The sequence below is a fragment of the Drosophila willistoni genome (genome assembly GCF_018902025.1).
Source record: "Drosophila willistoni isolate 14030-0811.24 chromosome XR unlocalized genomic scaffold, UCI_dwil_1.1 Seg144, whole genome shotgun sequence".
NCBI lineage: Eukaryota > Metazoa > Arthropoda > Insecta > Diptera > Drosophilidae > Drosophila > Drosophila willistoni.
The window spans coordinates 6310578-6328876 of NW_025814057.1; the positions used below are offsets into that span (position 1 = coordinate 6310578).

Below are 18299 nucleotides of genomic sequence, written 5' to 3' on the forward strand. Positions count from 1 at the left end.
TCATGTTTTGTTGGTGGTTTTTTTGCACAAAATAATAAATTAATGTGTTCTTTTGATTCTATTGTCAATGTGTACAAAAGACATAGGCTGATGTTGTGTGTGTGTGATCAATCGAATTTGTTAGAGTTTAATCGTTTGTAAGACAATTTAACATATGAACACACAAATTTAAAAGACACTTTATACATTTTTTACACCGAAACGTAAACTGTCTCAATGTGTTTCCGCTTTAGACATCAAAAGGCAACCAGACAAAAGGTCGCTAGAACAGAGTGCTCTTTGGGGTGACTGCCAATGGAGCGAGACACACAAAGCTCTGGGGTAATTGTAGGTGCACCTACCGTTTGGGGCTATGGGAAGATAAACCTCATGATCGTAAGGTCGCAAGTGGTCTTTGGTATCATTAGCTATGATTAAATTCATTGGCGTGTTATGATTATGCATATTAGGACAGACATGGGGGGCAAGCATCGACGTATTCTTCTCCAATCTGATCTGATCACATACACACAGCTGATCAGAGTTGGCTTTGATCATTTCGCATCCGCCTTGGTTTCTCTCCTTTTGTCCAATGAGAAGAATGCAAGCCCATATAATCCTAAAAATAGAGTGTGCCGCCCATTCTGTGAGTGAACAATTAAACCAGAAACGGAATTACATAAAAAGTTCGAGAACCAGAACCGAAAAAAATACAAATTCAAATACAAATACAAAAAACATATAAAAAAACCAGTTATGTTACCTTTCATTTCGGAGAGGCATTCACGTATACTTGGTACTCGGATTCTAATTAGCATTTTACTTGGTTGCGAGTCACACGAAATATTAAAAAACGGTTGGCATAAATTAAACAAAAATAAATAAAAATTAGACTTGCAACTTGATTGGGTTTTGTAATAGGAAATCTCTGTGCATACACACTCATATATCTATTCGATATCTACCCTTCAGTCTTCAGTCTCTCGGGCTACACCTGTCCAGCAAATGAGCAAGCGAGCGACCCAGAGAGTCACGAGCCAGGCGACCCGGCATTTTATAATTTATTATCAGCCATGTTTAAGTCTGGAGCAATCATGGCGGGGCGTGCGCCCCGATCTTTTGAGGTTCTCAAGTGTTTACAGCAAACACTACAAGATCAAGAGGGGTTTTTGCACTTTAGAGCTACTACCCACTTCATGTCCATTTGGCTAATTGTGATTAATGAAATTCGAAAATGAATTTCAAAGACCAAATGTATGTCTACGAAATTTATTTGACATGCTGCCTAGCAGGCATATGATATGTCGCTCACTTTTACAAGCATTCTTGCGGCGCGATCAGCCTACTGCCAGCTCCGGCCTTATGACCCACATAGAGAAAAATGTTTAGACGTAGAATTCGAATAGTATTTTTAGTCCGATTTTAATAAAATTTGGTGTGTCGGTAGAAAATAATAACACTAATTAGTGTACCAAGTTTAAATCAAAAAATTTGGGGAGTCTAGCTTTTATAGTCTCCGAGATCTAGTTCTTCATGCAGACAGACGGATATGACTCGTCTCATGATGCTGATCAAGAGTATTCAGAAGTATACTTTATGGGAACGTAAAAGGTTTCTTCTGAGTGGTATTTACACTTTGGCGACTTTAATAAACCATTTCATCCTCTGGGTTAATGGCACTTACAACAAAGTGAAAAATTATTAATTGGTTTCAACTTTTAGTTTTCGTTTTTATGGTCTAACCAATTTAAGTTAACGGTTATGAATTCGATACAATTTATAATAAGCTGTGGTCAGTGAGAAGTTGTTGCTGTTGTGGTTTATCTGCCGCTGATTTCAGTCGAAACAACTCGGCGCGTCGGTGTCGGAAGTGACGCCTTACGTTCGTACAACTTCAAAATTTAGAGTTCATTTGCAAATATTAAATGAACGTGACAAGAAGTCAACGAAAAAGTTATAAGCTTAACAAGTTTTCGTTAATAGCCAGTAAAAGTGAAGTGCTAATCACAAGAATACACCGCCCAAAAGGATACTTAATTCAAGTGATTCCAAATATTTTAGAGAATATTCTTAACAATCAATCAATTTTAATATCGATGAAAAAGTAAAACACGATTGAATTTTGTGGCTTAGATTTTCAACCATGAAGAATTTTGTATACCCTTGCAAGAGTTTTTGCTGCTCTTTCGTTACCTACAGGCGTCAAATCGACAAATACTAGTTTATAGTATATTTTCTATGACAGCTATATATACGGGTTTCCGATTTGGAACATTATGTGCGTAAGTAAAATTATTTTTAAACTATTCTATGGCACCTACGTAATATAGTCATCCGATCTTGACGAAATTTGGAACAGTCAATAATAGGCATATTTAACAGACAAATAATTGAGAAAAAGTAATTGAGAAAAGTCACTGTTAGTAAATTTGGCGTTTCTATGTGAGTTGTATGATATAGTGGTTCGATTCAGCTGAGTACGAAATATTCGTAGAACACGATATAATTGCATGCCATGTTTCTTGAAGGAGTTTGCGGTGTGTCAGAAGGACGGATACGGCTACATGAACGGTTGTAAGTCATTATGATCAAGAATATATTTATCTCGTATAGTCGGAGATGCTTTCTTGCACACTTCTGACCAAATTAATATACCCTTTTTTTGCAAGGGTAGTAAAACTCATCCAATACAAGTTGGGCATTCGAAAGTTGGTAGAAATTTTTCATTAGTTTTTTTCTTTTCATTTTTATTTTTGATTTTTAGCATATAGATACTAAGTGCTTTTAATTAAATTTAAATCTTAAATGCTTGCAGCATCCATGGCAATCCAGTGAGTGAGACACGTAGGTTTCCCCAAGACTTCTTGTGGGGGGTCGGCTCATCGGCATATCAAATCGAAGGCGGTTGGAATGCCGATGATAAGGGCGAGTCGATTTGGGATCATTTGGTCCATACGCATCCCGAGAAGATCGATGATCAATCGGGTGCTGATGTAACAGCAGATAGCTATCATCAGGTAAGTCAATGTGCCAACAGCAGACTGGCAATTGCCAATTGCCAATTGAGGTAATCGAGTGGAACAACAAGCCATTGATTAACCAACTACATGCACTTGGATGACATAGCAGATTGACAGACCTTAATTATTCATGTTTGAGACAACCCGCTCGATAGCCAATTAGACGTCATATAACAATTAGATTAGAGGCTAATAACTCATTTTGCGGGTCATCAGACATGCCAGTGGAATTTTTAGCAACAATGTAGCATCAATTATGTACCAAGTATTGGTCAGACACCTGTGTTGATTATCTGAGTTGATTATCCGAGTTAATTTATTAACTAAATCATTTGCATACATAAGTCAAGGGGAACACCGGTGCGTAATGTCCTCCAAAGACGTGAATCGGGGACTAGATAGATTACATTATTCCATTTTTATAATCATTTTGTGGTCATTATAACTGGTTTTAAGTCACAATTCGCATATGAATCGGAAATTGCAGTGGATTCTAGGCAAACAGATCGTATAATGATGAGTAAGAGTGAGAAAGGGGAACACCACTGCGTAATGTGACCTGGTCCAGTGGGAGAGGTGGAAAAAAACCCGAAAAGTGGAATCTTTACGCAGTAAACTGGTTAGATATAAAGCCCTAAATGACTTACTTTGGAACAATCCTCTTTCGGTTCATCATATTTCTAGGTAAATTAGATATTTCTGTTGGTTTTAAATCATTGAGTCATTACTCTAGTCATATTTATGGCTAATTAATTAACCTCTCCTCTAGCGTCTCTCTATATGTATCACTGCCTTGGAAGTTTTAACTCAAACGATTTGGAGCTGCTGCTGCAGGTGTTGTTATTGTTGCATTCGATTGATAAATGGCACTAAATAGTTTGGTAGGCCATACGCCCCCTTCGTGTTGCCATTGCATTCAATGCAAAGTCACATAATTAGCCTAACTGACTGACTGAAACCGACACCGACACCGAGTTGATCTTTTGGTATGTGTCAACAATCAAAACTGACCAACTGGTTTCTTGTTGTCGGAAATTCTTGGCATACATTCTTTTGGTCACAAATTATTTTTACCCTTATAAACGGTATACCAATTGTATATTAGTCAATATGAGAATGGGAAGATTCCGATTACATAAAGTATGTAATCGTACGAAAAATCGGTGAAGGATTTGGAGTGTAGTTATAGGTAATATAAGTCGGCTCTGCTCAAATGCTGCCGACAACGCTGTCAGTAGCCCTCAAGAGCAAACCAGAAGCCAACAGAAAAAATTATCTGTGCCTTTATACATTTTTATTATTTTGTATATTCGTAGGCTCTTAAACATATTTTAAGCCAGAGACTTAAACTGAATAAACCACTTTGTTGTGATACCATTTACAAATCATGTTTTGTTGGTGGTTTTTTTTGCACAAAATAATAAATTAATGTGTTCTTTTCATTCTATTGTCAATGAGTACAAAAGACATAGGCTGATGTTGTGTGTGTGTGATCAATCGAATTTGTTAGAGTTTAATCGTTTGTAAGACAATTTAACATATGAACACACAAATTTAAAAGGCACTTTATACACTTCTTACACCGAAACGTAAACTGTCTCAATGTGTTTCCGCTTTAGACATCAAAAGGCAACCAGACAAAAGGTCGCTAGAACAGAGTGCTCTTTGGGGTGACTGCCAATCGACCGAGACACACAAAGCTCTGGGGTAATTGTAGGTGCACCTACCGTTTGGGGCTATGGGAAGATAAACCTCATGATCGACCACTTGCGGGTCTTTGGTATCATTAGCTATGATTAAATTCATTGGCGTGTTATGATTATGCATATTAGGACAGACATGGGGGGCGAGCATCGACGTATTCTTCTCCAATCTGATCTGATCACATACACACAGCTGATCAGAGTTGGCTTTGATCATTTCGCATCCGCCTTGGTTTCTCTCCTTTTGTCCAATGAGAAGAATGCAAGCCCATATAATACTAAAAATAGAGTGTGCCGCCCATTCTGTGAGTGAACAATTAAACCAGAAACGGAATTACATAAAAAGTTCGAGAACCAGAACCGAAAAAAATACAAATTCAAATACAAATACAAATACAAAAAACATATCAAAAAACCAGTTATGTTACCTTTCATTTCGGAGAGGCATTCACGTATACTTGGTACTCGGATTCTAATTAGCATTTTACTTGGTTGCGAGTCACACGAAATATTAAAAAACGGTTGGCATAAATTAAACAAAAATAAATAAAAATTAGACTTGCAACTTGATTGGGTTTTGTAATAGGAAATCTCTGTGCATTCACACTCATATATCTATTCGATATCTACCCTTCAGTCTTCAGTCTCTCGGGCTACACCTGTCCAGCAAATGAGCAAGCGAGCGACCCAGAGAGTCACGAGCCAGGCGACCCGGCATTTTATAATTTATTATCAGCCATGTTTAAGTCTGGAGCAATCATGGCGGGGCGTGCGCCCCGATCTTTTGAGGTTCTCAAGTGTTTACAGCAAACACTACAAGATCAAGAGGGGTTTTTGCACTTTAGATCTACTACCCACTTCATGTCCATTTGGCTAATTGTGATTAATGAAATTCGCAAAAAAAGAAAAAGAAAAAACAAACCAAGAAACTATTAATTATTCTGAACTTTTACCAAAACATTTTTTTTTTATATTTGTTTATTCATTTCTATTGAGGAACGAAATTCGGAAATTTCCAACCACATGGGGAGTACGACCAAAAAGGCTGATGAAATTTCTTAACTAAATTGCATGAAGTTTGATCAAGGTTTCCCCTTGCACGAATGTCGCCAAAGCAAACATCGGTGAATCGGAATCTAAAACTGATTTATAGTTTTATAATGTGGTTGGGTAGATAATAAACAAAAAATACATACAAAAAAGGTCAGATGTGAATAATAATAGTGAGCCAATGCTTACTACTTCCCAATGGAAATTAACCAATGATTTTAAACAATTTTTGCTTAGAATTCGATTTTCCACATTCTCCTAACCACGATGAAATATTTTCTACTCTTTCTAAGCATAATAATGCTTAAGAATTTGATCTTTCAAGTCAAATATGTTATGCCCCTTTGCCCTAAAGGCAAGCAAAGCATAAATTCACACTAAAGTGTGGCCTACTTTTAAGCGCAGACTGAAAAGTGTTGAGTGAAACTAGGCAGAATATCGAATGACTTGATTTTGAAATCATTTGTGGGAAAAACACAATAGATTCATACAAGCTCGATTCCGATTTAATGAAATTAATCTTATTATTATTATTTTTTTGTGATTTTTTCTTTGAAGTCAAAAGATTTTATATGGAGTTGAATATTTTATTTCAGCTCAATCCCATAACTGACAGGTGCTCCCTACAGATATGCAAACAATTCTCGTTTAGTTTAACAAAAAAATAAAATAACTTTATTAACTTAATCTTAGCAATTAAATAATAGTCCTAATAACTCATTTCTATACACTTGTCTTATCTAACGAATTAGCCTCTTGCCGTGACTTGTATCTAAGGCCATGTTCCATATATGTGAATGGAGGATTGGGTTGAGTTAAACAGAAATACAGGCCCTTGGCATCGGCGGGATAGACAAGACCAATGTTAAGGGTATTCTTGAAATTGCAATCAGCCAAACGGAATTTGGCCCAGCTTTCACATTTGGTAGCTGGTATCATGACGCCCTCAATTAGAGCCTAATAGATATGAATATGGCAATAGATATTAATTAGACTTAGTTAATCGGCAAATAGGAGTTCACTTACCTCCATGAAGAGAACAAATGGATACATATGACTGCAAATCTTGGACTCGCAACCAGGCTGAAGTTTACGTCTGGGAAAGAAGCCCACACCATTCGGATAGATATCAACATTGCCCAGTGGAACACGCACTCCATATACATCACCCTCGCCATGGATTACAACCACACGAGTGGCAAGGCCTTGTTTCACCAAAATATCGGATGTGCGACACATGGTGGCTGGATCTATGGCTATTAACTGATTGACCAACTGTTTGCTACCCTTGGCATACAATTGAGCACCCAGAGCGGCTATATTGGCTCCCACTGAATGACCAGCCAGGGTAATGTCCTCTGGCTTGATGCCTGCATCAGTCAATGAGTTCAATAGTTTGTATATGAAATAGCCATGCACCGACAGATGATGTCGCACTGCATAATACAATTGCTCCACATTCCTGGCAAAGTCCACCACGATGACATTGAGATCACGACGAGACGTTTGCAGGAGAATCAAATGTTCCTGCACACTGAAATAGCTGTCGTTCGTATGGAAGGCATTCACATAGATAAGGGTCTTGCGTTCCGTATTGATATCGAAATCCTTGAGCTGTGACAACGAACGTACGGGTAGCTCAACGCTTTGATTTGTTATGGTCATAACATGGAGTCGGCCATCACTGGGATGAATACCTTGAAAGAGTGACATGACCCCCTCATCAACTGGGGCATCACCTGGAATAGAAGCAACCACCATGCAACTCAATTAGTGAAAAAGTCAGTTTTTGGAATGTTTTCGAAACTTACAAAAGGCTCGCCATCCTCGATTCAATTGCTCCGAGAGTAACTTGATATTATGTCGCTGAATCTGATCGATATCCGTTGCTGATAGAACCCAACACCGACCGATCAGGGCCAGAATAATGCCATAACTGAGGTAAATGCTCATCTCGCTCATTGCCACCGCTTGTCTAAAGCTTCTCTTACACATTTTCCAGCTGTGCCAAGTTCTTTTATAGCCAGACTAGAGCTGGGAAGTTGGATCTTATCGTAACCAAGTCTGGCTCTTATCTGGCTAGTTGGGGCAACTTGTGTACACAGTGTACGTTTTTTTTGCTTACCTTAGCACGTCTCTTCTACGTCTCTCTTCGGTCTGCAGTCTGCAGTCTGCAGTTAGCATTTTAGTTTGGTCTACTCAGCAAGATAAGTGAGTTTTTTTTTGCCATCTGCACGTCGTAAGTGCAGCCCTAATCTGGGTTTTGTTATTATTAATTCTTCTTCTTTCTGGTGGCTATGATTCTTAGCTGGTCGATTGATTGGATGGATGAGTCTCTATGTCTCATCTGGGTGTTGCGTGCCTTTATAAGAAAATTTTTTTTTATGTCAAAGAGCATTTTGGCTGTTTTCGTTTTTGGTTTTTTTATTCATTGAAATTTACTTTATTTCTTTGCATTTTTGTTGAGTGCGTAAAGTTAACTAGGTGTGTGATTTAAATCTTGATTATACTTTAAGTTGGTGTAAGTTGTTTTTTTTTTTTTTGTTTTTTTATCGATTAATGACTGTAAATTTGACTAGCACTTGAGTTCGAGGTGCATTTTTTTCATTCAAAATTTACGCTAAATGAGGTAGCGGCGGTTGTTTGTCTTCTTCGACTTTCGAAGACGGAAGTCTTCGAGAAGTGACTTAAAAATATAGTATATAGTCATTACATAACTAGAGCTAACAGAGGTAAGACAGAAGGAGAGAAAGAGAGAGAGATGAAGAGAAAGAGAGTTCTGGATAAAAGGAAATTCATGATAAATCATAGGAAATTCGGTTTCCATTCTTTATAAATTTCCCCTTTTAAATGAAATCAAAATATTCGAAATTTCTTTTTAACTTAACTTTGATAAAATTTATTACATTTAGGAACACAAAATGAACAATAATAATAATAATGATAATAATAATAGTTTAAAAAAAAGTGTTTATAAATAAATATGAGAAGTAGTCAAATTAAATACTGGGTGTCCTCTCTGTGTCTCCCCTTTTTTCTTCTTTGTTTGGTTTTTTTGACAAAAAAAAAAAACATTTGACTAATTTATATATTTTTGTTGATTGTATTTAGTTAATTTAAAATTTAAGACCGGCTTGGACTTCAGCCATAATGTTGGCCGACTTCTGCAACTGCTCCACTTCGGTGTCGGTGAGAATCTGCTTAACCACAGAGGTTACTCCATTGGCATTCAGGATGCATGGCAATGACAAGAACACATCCTTATCGATGCAGTGTTCGCCCTGTGAGAAGAAAAGAAGACAGGTAAGTTATTGCCTCTTGTGGGACTTAATCTCTTTGAGGGAACTTACCAAAACGGAGGTGGAAACAGCAGCCACACTGCTGGTGTTCCTCAAAATGGCCGAGGCCAAGGAAGCTGTGCTCAAGCCAATGGCCCAGGAAGTGTAACCCTTTAGCTTGATGACCTCATAGGCGGAATCGACAACCTGCTTGTGCAGCTCATTCCATTTCTCTGGATCCTCGCCAGTGCCCAGAGTTGGGTTCAATTCACGCAAGCGGACACCGGCAATGTTGACACCCGACCATACGGGCACCGAGCTATCCCCGTGTTCACCAATGATCCAGCCGTGGCAGGAGGTGGGGGCCACACCCAGACGCTGCGACATGAGGAAACGGAAACGAGATGAATCCAAATTGGTGCCGCTGCCAATGACGCGGTTCTTGGGCAGACCGGACAACTTCCAGGCCACATAGGTCATAATGTCCACAGGATTGGAGACCATAAGCAAAATGGTATCGGGACTGTATTCAACCAGCTTTGGAATGATGTTCTTCAGGATGTCGGTGTTGCGTTGCACCAGGGACAAACGGGATTCGCCCTCCTTCTGACGGACACCGGCCGTGACAATGCACAGCCTGGAATTGGCTGATGCGGCAAAATCGGTGCTAGCGGTAATTTGGGGATTCTTGAGGAAATTCGAACCGTGCTGCAAGTCCATCAGTTCTCCCTGCAGCTTATCACTGCAGACATCGATGAGGCACACCTCCTTGGAGACATTCTGGGCTAGGATGCTGAAGGCACTGGCCATACCAACCTGGCCAATACCGACAACAGTCACCTTATGACCGGAACTGGGCAACACCTCGGCAACTTGGGCCAATAGGCTATCCTTAATGGCGGTAGACATGGCTGTAAAGAAAAACAAATGCTTTCTGTTAGCTTCAAGAAAATTAACAATCGACTAGATTTAGTTTTCGGATTTGCGGATTAGTAATAATAATTGGAATAATTCTAATCACGTGCCTCCAATTTAGCCCCAAAAGACATAATTCAAAAATGTGGGCGTAAGGGGGCTCCCCCACACCCACACACGCACACACACACACACATAGACACAAATACACATACGGCTAGTTAGTTCGCGTTGTTTAACCTTCACGAAGGTCGTTTTAATGAACACAACTCGACATCGCGTCAACACGCAACCGGAGCAAACTGAAAACATTGCCGAAAATTAAGAGAGAGAAAAAAAATACCCGAATATAAGAAAATTAACTAATTTTGTGTCTAGTTTTTTTTTGTTCACATATTTTCTTTTTAAGTGAGTGCTTTGTTTCTGTTTTTTTTGTATTCTCTTTTATATAGCAATTTCATAGGGCAAACTTGTGATCAATTTGATGTGTGTCACAATTCAAATTCAATTGGAAATTGTCAGTTTATCTAATTCGAACCGAAATTTTGCAGTTCTGTCTATCAAACTGGAAACCAGGAAACTGAAGCCCAAAAACCTTTTTTCGCAAAGGGATTTCTGTTTTTTGTTGTTGTTGTTAACGAGTTTCAGTCATAATTACTTTCCAGAAATCATATCTCATATCTTATCGCTGGCAAAAATATTAAATCCAATTACTGTTAGGAGAATAAATCGTTCAATTGTTTACTTTCTGAATGAGTGTACGGTTCTATATATGTATATAGAAGATAATGGGGAAAACTAATCATCGTGACGTAGCTCTAGTGTGGGCCAAAGTTGAGGCCCATTTTAAGCGATGGCTAGATTAGATTGTCCCAATCGATTGTCGATCGTCGAGTTATGAACGTTTATTTGCATTTGCATTTTGTTTATCAGTGGCAACAAATATTTACATTAACATTGTGGCACGTTTTTTAATTAGAAACGAAAAACAAGAAGAAGAATTATGCACTAAACATTTTTGTCTTTTATTTTTTTTTTTGCTGACTTTTGGGTTTTTGGCGGTTTTAGAATTAAAAGTTCTTGAGAAATTTACTTGGTATTAAAATTATGTGGTTGACAAAAAAAAACCAAACCCAGAGAACAGATATTTATAAACTTCCTCTGTGATTAATGTGACAAGTCGTTGGATATATTTATTTTTAAAGTGTCAAAGAAAAATTCTATTGAACAACTAGATTTTCAGTATAGATTTTAGATTTATCTTCTATATATGTATATGTAGGTATATGTATATAATTTACTTTAATAATTATTTTCACCAGAAATAGTAATTAAAGTATGAAATTTTCTAGAAAAGTTTTCAACATTTTTGAAAGCTTTATGTGATTATTTTTAAGTGACTTTAGTGAGCTTAGTTTATTTTTTTAAGAAATTGAGATGGAGCTTCATTTGACCTAATTCTAAAATAATTTCAATATCTATGAAAATTTTAACACAATTCTGCTTAGTAATTTCTTTAAAATTGCAATTCTAATTTCTACTTTTGGCCTAAAATGTAGGTAATCAACATTTGATCGGTTTCGCTTCAGTTAGTTCGGTCAACTTTTCTGCCTAATGTATATATATATCTATTACATATGTGTATGTGTGTATATTGACTCATAAGAAAGGTCGTTAACATTGACCTCTATTAACCCTTCATGTTGACCCCAAAAAAGGAACTCAAAGTAACTCAAATGGATGAACTATCTATCGTATTAATATAGTTTTGTTCTCCTATAGTTTGGCAACTTGTTGCAAGCAGTGGAGGAGAATAAAAACTTGATGCCACAAAAAAAAAAGAAGAAATATGTGTGTATGACCTTCTTTCAAAGTCAAATATTCGAAAAACAGCTGTTTCCATAAATGAAAATTAGCAGCGCATGCTCTTTGCCAGAATGAAATTGAAAGTGAAAGTTAAGTGGAAATGGGTGGCCACTACCCATCCGACTAGTGCGGAAATGCGGAAGGCCAAGGGCGAGGTTCTTGCCACAGAAAGTTGAATAAACTTTTAAATCTAAATGTCCTCCGCCCGTGAGTGTCGCCCCCGACTTTTTAGTCCTTTTTTAAAATTTGTAATAAGTTTGGTGCTTACTTTTTCTTGATTAAAAAAAATTCACTGGGTTTGAATTTGGAAAATTTCTTTTTTGAAATTTACTGTTGCACTTGGTTTATTTTTGGCGCCTCCGAATAATTTTTTGATGTATTTTGAGGTCGTCGACGTTTTGTGTTGCGTTCACTTTGCGCGTTCGTTGCGAACTGTTTGGTTTGGAATTTAGCTTGCCGCTGCTGGATTTTTGTAGCCTCTCTCTGCTTATAGGCGGCAACAGCCGCAGCAGCAGCAGCAGCGGAGGCAGCAGAAGCAGCTGTCTCTGCCGACGTCAGGATGAATGACGAAACCATTGAGAGGGAATTGTGAAAGTGAGTTCAGTCAGCCCGGTCCGGGCTCTCTCTCTCTCTGTCTCTTTCTCTCGTCTTGCTACCACCATGCTGCTGCCACAGTCTGTCTGTCGGTTCATTTCTCTCCTCTCCAGAGCACTTCAGTCAGCCAAGTTAGTCTCAAGGTGACCTTTTGGTTACCGCTTGCTGTGTGTTCGTTTGTTTTTTTTTTTGTGTTGTTTCCCTGTTCTTATTATTATTTCTTTTTTTTGGGTATTTTTAGCCAAGACATTTCCCGGTTAGTGGTTTTCGTGTTCTGGAGTTTGAGTGCAATGTGGGTGGAACCCCTAGGCCAGGTGCCTAGCACCTGAAAGTTTTGTAAGCCATGAATCACCCTAAGTTCTGTCGATGCATAACAAAACGTTTCCTTCATTGGTTATTCCATTAGATCTGCAATTCGATTGTTTTCCCATTTTGGGAGTGGTTTTTTCCTATGCACTCGGCATGGTTGGTGGTTGTTCATGCCTCGTGACATCTGCTGGCACACGTGCCCAAGATCACACGCATGCACACACACACACACACTGGCAAACGTGATCTCGACAATAAAATTTTGGCCAACTGCCCAAGTCAGCTGGCTGCAGTAAATTAGCCAAGCAGATGCCTTAAATAATTAATAGTCACTGAAATTTCAATACTCTGCAAAAATCAAAAAAAAAAATAAAACAAAAGTTTTCAAAATTCTCAAAAAACATATATTTTCATAAAAGAAGCTCTAACAATCGAATTCATGGACATGAATTGAAACCTTCTAACCATATCAGAGGGTCCAATGGTTATTAGTATTATTCTGCAATATATTGAAAACTAATTCAATCAATATCGAGTATAAATATTGGTTGTTTTGAGAGCATATAGATATTTTAGTGTCTTCCAAGTTAAAATGCTTCGTTTGTATAGATAATATCTGCAGATATCAAGAGTGTTATATAGTAAAAAGAGAGAACTTCTTACAAACTTTTAGAGTGTTTTTTGTTGTGTGTTAATTAACAGAAATTGGCGAAAATTTGACGTCATAGTTTGATAGCCAGCAATGCAATGCCCCAATGCTTGTACAATGGATGAGTTGGAGGCAGGTGGGCGTGGTCGTTCCGCTGCACCTCACCGCCGGCGTACATGACTGACAACACATGGCTTGGTCTGGCTTGGCTCTGCGTAAATGAATCATTCCTCCCTGCATTCATTCCGGAACGCTCTCGGGCTCTCTCTCCCTCTCTCTCTCTGTGTGTGTGTGTGTGTGTGTGTGATGCCCCACACGTTTCACAATTGTAGCCAACGACTACGTCATGAACTTGATTTCCATGAGCGGAAGCAAAAGGGAGGTGAGCAGCATGCCGCTTAGTTGCTCTCAATGTCGTTGCAATTTAACGCATTTGTTGTGAAAGTGTCGGTGACCCATTTTTTTTCATTCCAATGCCAATGCCACTTACCAAACGAAGGTTACAGTGGATGGCCCCATGTTAGTTGCCCCACAATTGTGAAATGTTTGGCTTGCATTTTATGAAAACTTGTTTTTCATTGGGTTATTGAACCTTTGTGTATACATATCTAGATGGCTAGTCGGCTCATTTGTTCAAATGGATTTCTGGGAATAGGTGAAATCATATTACTCTTTGCTCTGGCTGATTACATAGTTCAAGACAATTTTGAAATTAAACAACTCTGTTTGGGTAATGTGAGCGCGGTCTAGACAGATGGCTCTTGGCTCTCTCTGATGAAATGAGCAATAACTAAGTGCATTTGTAATTCAGATCAGACACACAAACATTGTGTATATTGAGAGGCTTAAAAGATGTATGTATGTATGTACCCACAATTTTAAATTTTGCGCCAAATGAGAGAGAAAAAGCTCACTGGCGCTAAGAGAGAGTGACTGCTAGCGCCCCCTAGCAACATAGTCACAACGAACTGGTAGCCTTGTGTACTATTTTTCATTGTCTGGCAGCCCTTTATTTTCGTCTTGTGGTTTTGCCGGGTCATTCGTCAAGAAACTTAAATAAATTGCTATTTGTTTGGATTTTTGTTGCAAAATAATACAAAAATATTCCAGGCACATCCGGAAAAGAAGTAAACGAGTTAACAACAAATTTATTGTGCAAAAAGAAAGCCAATATCAACAATCTGAAAAAATTTTAATTGTAAACGTTTACATGACTTTGTGGCGGCCTCTGGCACAGGTAAATTTTTTTCTCTCTGGCCACTTGCATGCTTTAGTTTGATTTAATAATCAATTTTGATTGGCAGATAACTTTAAGAAATTGGAAGCAAAGGAGAAGAAAAGTAAAAACAACTGTAATCCGTTTTCCATGTTGCCACGAGAGGCCAAGTATATTGCAAATATTCTTCCAATAAGAAAATAACATGCAGTGGCGACCTCTGGCAGTGTATGTGTTTGTTTCGTTTACTCACGCTAGAGGTGGACTCTAGCGCCAAGCGGGTAAACAAAGAAACTGCAATATTGGCGCGGAATTCAAATTTGATGTGAATTTTATGAAAATCTTATTTATAGGTATGTAAACATAGTTCATAAAGTTTATTTCTCCTTTTATCTACGTTGTTTGCCGACCACTCTTTTAGCTTCTCAGTTTTCTTGATTTAGAAATATGAATCATTCCAAAGAGGGGCTATATACAATTTTAAAAATCGTTCTCATGCGTGCAAGGGTCTTAAAGTAAACTAATAGCAGATTTTCAGAAAGTCAACAACCAGTCTGTGGCGGCGTTATCAATGCGACAGAATCTGATTAGCACTCTGCCAATAAAATAACGTGTAAGCCAAGTGGCAGAAATTGACTTCATCCAGCTCCAGACACGCAATGCAACAAAAAAAAAACGGACCTCCTTTTAGCCACAGAAGATGTCGTAGCCGCCGAAATGAAAAAAAAAAAAATTAAAAAACGAAACAGAAACCCAAGAAAACTTCACTGCCTTCTCAGGCCGCAGAGCAAATTAATATTCAAAAATTGCGTTTTTATGCTAATTTTCACACACACTCAACTATATATAGGAGATTCAACTAAATGGCCAACCTGTCGATAGATTACTCAATGACAAGAGAAGAACAGGAGCAAAACCAATGGAGGGAGAATGCAGCAAGCGGAGCACTAGGTAGACAGCATTGGCTAGTGATGATCATCAGAGTCGTCGTCGTCGTTGTTGTTGTTGTTTTTGTAGTCGTCTTCGCCGACGTTGTGGGGCCTATCGCGTCTTGCCATCTTTTTGGGTTCTCTGACTTTGTTATTAATTTTGTTCTTCTTTTCTTTTTTTTTTTTTACTGCGGCTAGAGCTGGACACGAATTTCATTCACCCCAACTACCCGAAATATTACTCATACGCAGTGTTGTTTATTTATGGATAGTTGTTCTTGTGGTTGTTGTTGTTGTTGCTGGCATAGTTTAGCAATAATTAAGTTGTTAAATTGTTGCACGTAAGTCAAGTTTCAACTTCTTTTCATCTTCTCATTCTTTCTCTCTCTCTCTCTTTCTCTATCTATCTTTTCGTTTCTCTGGTGGCTCCGCTTAATAATAATGTTCAGCTTGACTTACGATCCACGTCCTTGGGTTACCTGATATAATATATGTGATACTTAAGGTATTTATTACAAGCGATTGTAATCTTATGCCTGAATTTCTTTGTATGCTTTTTTCGCTCCTTTTTGTAGCAGCAGCAGCAGCCTTAGCCATAGCCTCAGCCGAAGCTGATACGGGAAAAAGCACAAAATATTTATAGACAAGACGCCCGGCTGTTTGTTGTTGTCTTTAGTTTGGTTAAATGTAATTACTTGAAAGTAAATGACTATCAGGTACCCTGTTTCTTGAGCTTATTTCTTTGTCAATTCATTATCTTGAACTTAAAAAGTGATAGATCTTCATTCTTAGTTTTTGTTTTCAAGTGATAAATTTAGCAATTTCTGAGGAGATGTTTAATCTAGAATTCGATTTGAAAAATCTGATCGAATTCAGCAAGTACATATATGAATTTCTACAAGTATTTTGTGTGTTTGAGATGTTTTTATTTTAAATCTTCTAAAATAAAATGAACATTTTAACTAGTTATAAATTGTGCTTGTGCTCTCAAGATAATATGCTAATTTATTGAGTTATTAATCCAATTTAATGGATTAAACTTATGTTAGATATAGGTTTATTTCATTCATTCTGGCATGCCACAATTATTTCTCACATATACCCTGCATATTTTGCACTCTCCGCCTCATTAGGAACTGGAACTGAAACTGAAGTTGGAGCTGGCCAAGCGGTGGCGGCCTGTTGGCATCTTTTAGTTCTGCAGCGTCCACCAAATTATATAATACATAAACTATATCAGACATACCAACATCCAAGTATGTAGATATATAATTTGTATGTATGTATGTACATTTAGACCATCCTAGAGGCTTGAAGAGCAGAAGCAGACCAGTTTGCCAAGCTTGTTGCACTTGTTACCATTTTTTTTTCTATATGTATATACATATGTAGGTATATATAAACTTTTTTTTTTGTGTTTTATTTTTTTGCATGCCAAATATGCAAAAAGCTTTGGCGCATGTAATTTTCTTCTCTCCCTGTTGTATGCCAGTATGTGTGTGTTTGTTTGTGTGTGTGTGTGTGAGTTTGCATATAATGATTATTGTAGGTACAAGTGCGAGAAATCGTGTTAGATCGCGGGTAATAAATTTCGACACCAAACTATGCAAAAGGAGTCCTCCTAGTCCTACCACCAACCTCATCCCTCCCATTTGGCCAACAGAAGTGGCAGCCTTATGCACTTGCCTTTTGCTGCTCTTGTTGTTGCAAATGTTGTTCTTGCTCTTGTTGTTGTTGTTGGCAGTTTTAAGCACTTCCTTTTATTATACTTTATGGGCACTTGTTGTTGTCGAGAGACTTTAGTGAAAGAAGTCCATGAGACTAAGGCACAGTCAGAGGCAAAGTTAGAGGCTGCTGTCGCTTTTATGGCTGTCTCTCTTTTGGGGCCCCAAGTTAAGTAAATGCAATTCGAACGCAAGTATTTAAAATTTATACGTGATCAGAGCGATTAAACAGAACATTTCTATAGTATGTATGTTAAGAATTTAATAGGTAAATGAACAAAATCTATTACAATCGCAATCTTTCCCTAGAAACAATTCAATTTCCTTTAGTCACACTCGATTGATTTGTACAAATTCAATTACTTTTGATATATATATGTACATATATATTAATAGCTTTATGGCAAATATCAATCAATTGCAATCCGCCCACATATATATGTATGTACATATATCTATTACATGTATTCCTCTATACACCCCCACACAACAAGAAAATCATTTAAAAGGCGACCTCAAATGGTGAACTTTTTTTTCCTCCCCCTCTCCCTCACTCCCTGTCTCTCTCTCTTTCGCTCTCGCTTTTGCTCTTTGTGGCTTTTTCTGTTTGACATTTTTCCATGCCATTAACGACAACTTTAAGCAAAACAAACCATTTTTTGTGTTACCTTCTACTTGATCGTTGTTTTGTAGGTTTCTGTCTGGCTTATGACTTTTCACCAATGCACTCGACTGACTCGCGATGGCTGCCATAAGTGAATGGCTTTAGAGTTTGGGAGCCAGCCAAGGAGACTCTAAAACTGTGTCTGCCGCCCGCCCAGCATTATTGGCCCTTATCACCCCCCGCCAAAAGGAAAAACAGTTAAGAGTCACAAAGCGTTTGGTATTAGTTAGATGTCATATTAATGGCAACAACAACGAATAGAAAAAAAAGCCACCAACAGCAAAATATAAGCAACTTGACTTTTTTGTTTTTCGTTAAGCCACGACATTCAATTTGAACGCCCCATGGGGGCAAAACTTTAACCGACTAAACAGAGATAGACACAGATTTGAAATCGCCCAGT

General features: G+C 37.9%; 2 protein-coding genes and 1 long non-coding RNA gene across 5 annotated transcripts in view; 1 reads left to right on the forward strand and 2 right to left on the reverse strand.

Moving 5' to 3' along the window:
• Positions 1-6399: 6399 nt before the first annotated feature.
• LOC6638783 (lipase member H) lies at positions 6400-7797 on the reverse strand. Its single transcript, XM_002062041.3, has 3 exons — positions 7564-7797; positions 6779-7491; positions 6400-6709 (listed from the first exon to the last, which is right to left on the reverse strand). The coding sequence occupies exons 1-3, from the start codon at positions 7745-7747 to the stop codon at positions 6476-6478; spliced, it is 1131 nt and encodes a 376-aa protein (XP_002062077.3). The 5' UTR covers positions 7748-7797; the 3' UTR covers positions 6400-6475.
• A 1035-nt stretch (positions 7798-8832) lies between these two features.
• On the reverse strand, positions 8833-10312 carry LOC6638782 (L-lactate dehydrogenase). The gene is made up of 3 exons (XM_023179290.2): positions 10161-10312; positions 9103-9941; positions 8833-9033 (listed from the first exon to the last, which is right to left on the reverse strand). Exons 1-3 carry the CDS (start codon positions 10255-10257, stop codon positions 8869-8871), a joined length of 1101 nt encoding a protein of 366 aa, XP_023035058.1. The 5' UTR covers positions 10258-10312; the 3' UTR covers positions 8833-8868.
• A 4064-nt stretch (positions 10313-14376) lies between these two features.
• The window catches only part of LOC111519750, a 60556-nt gene continuing 56633 nt past the window's right edge, over positions 14377-18299 (forward strand). For all 3 annotated transcript variants that reach the window (XR_006954724.1, XR_006954723.1, XR_002724471.2), the window contains exons 1-2: positions 14377-14600; positions 14668-14932. This is a non-coding gene — a long non-coding RNA (uncharacterized LOC111519750). The remainder of the gene's footprint in view (positions 14601-14667; positions 14933-18299) is intronic.

Excerpts from the sequence above, each read along its gene's own strand:
- LOC6638783 (XM_002062041.3), bottom strand. The coding sequence starts at position 7,747 with ATGTGTAAGAGAAGCTTTAGACAAGCGGTGGCAATGAGCGAGATGAGC. Across the intron at positions 7,492-7,563 it reads TCGAGGATGGCGAGCCTTTT|GTGATGCCCCAGTTGATGAG; the intron begins GTAAGTTTCGAA and ends CTTCTATTCCAG. Across the intron at positions 6,710-6,778 it reads CATTTGTTCTCTTCATGGAG|GCTCTAATTGAGGGCGTCAT; the intron begins GTAAGTGAACTC and ends CATATCTATTAG.
- LOC6638782 (XM_023179290.2), bottom strand. The coding sequence starts at position 10,257 with ATGTTTTCAGTTTGCTCCGGTTGCGTGTTGACGCGATGTCGAGTTGTG. Across the intron at positions 9,942-10,160 it reads ACAACGCGAACTAACTAGCC|CCATGTCTACCGCCATTAAG; the intron begins GTATGTGTATTT and ends TTTTCTTTACAG. Across the intron at positions 9,034-9,102 it reads CTGTTTCCACCTCCGTTTTG|GGCGAACACTGCATCGATAA; the intron begins GTAAGTTCCCTC and ends TTCTTCTCACAG.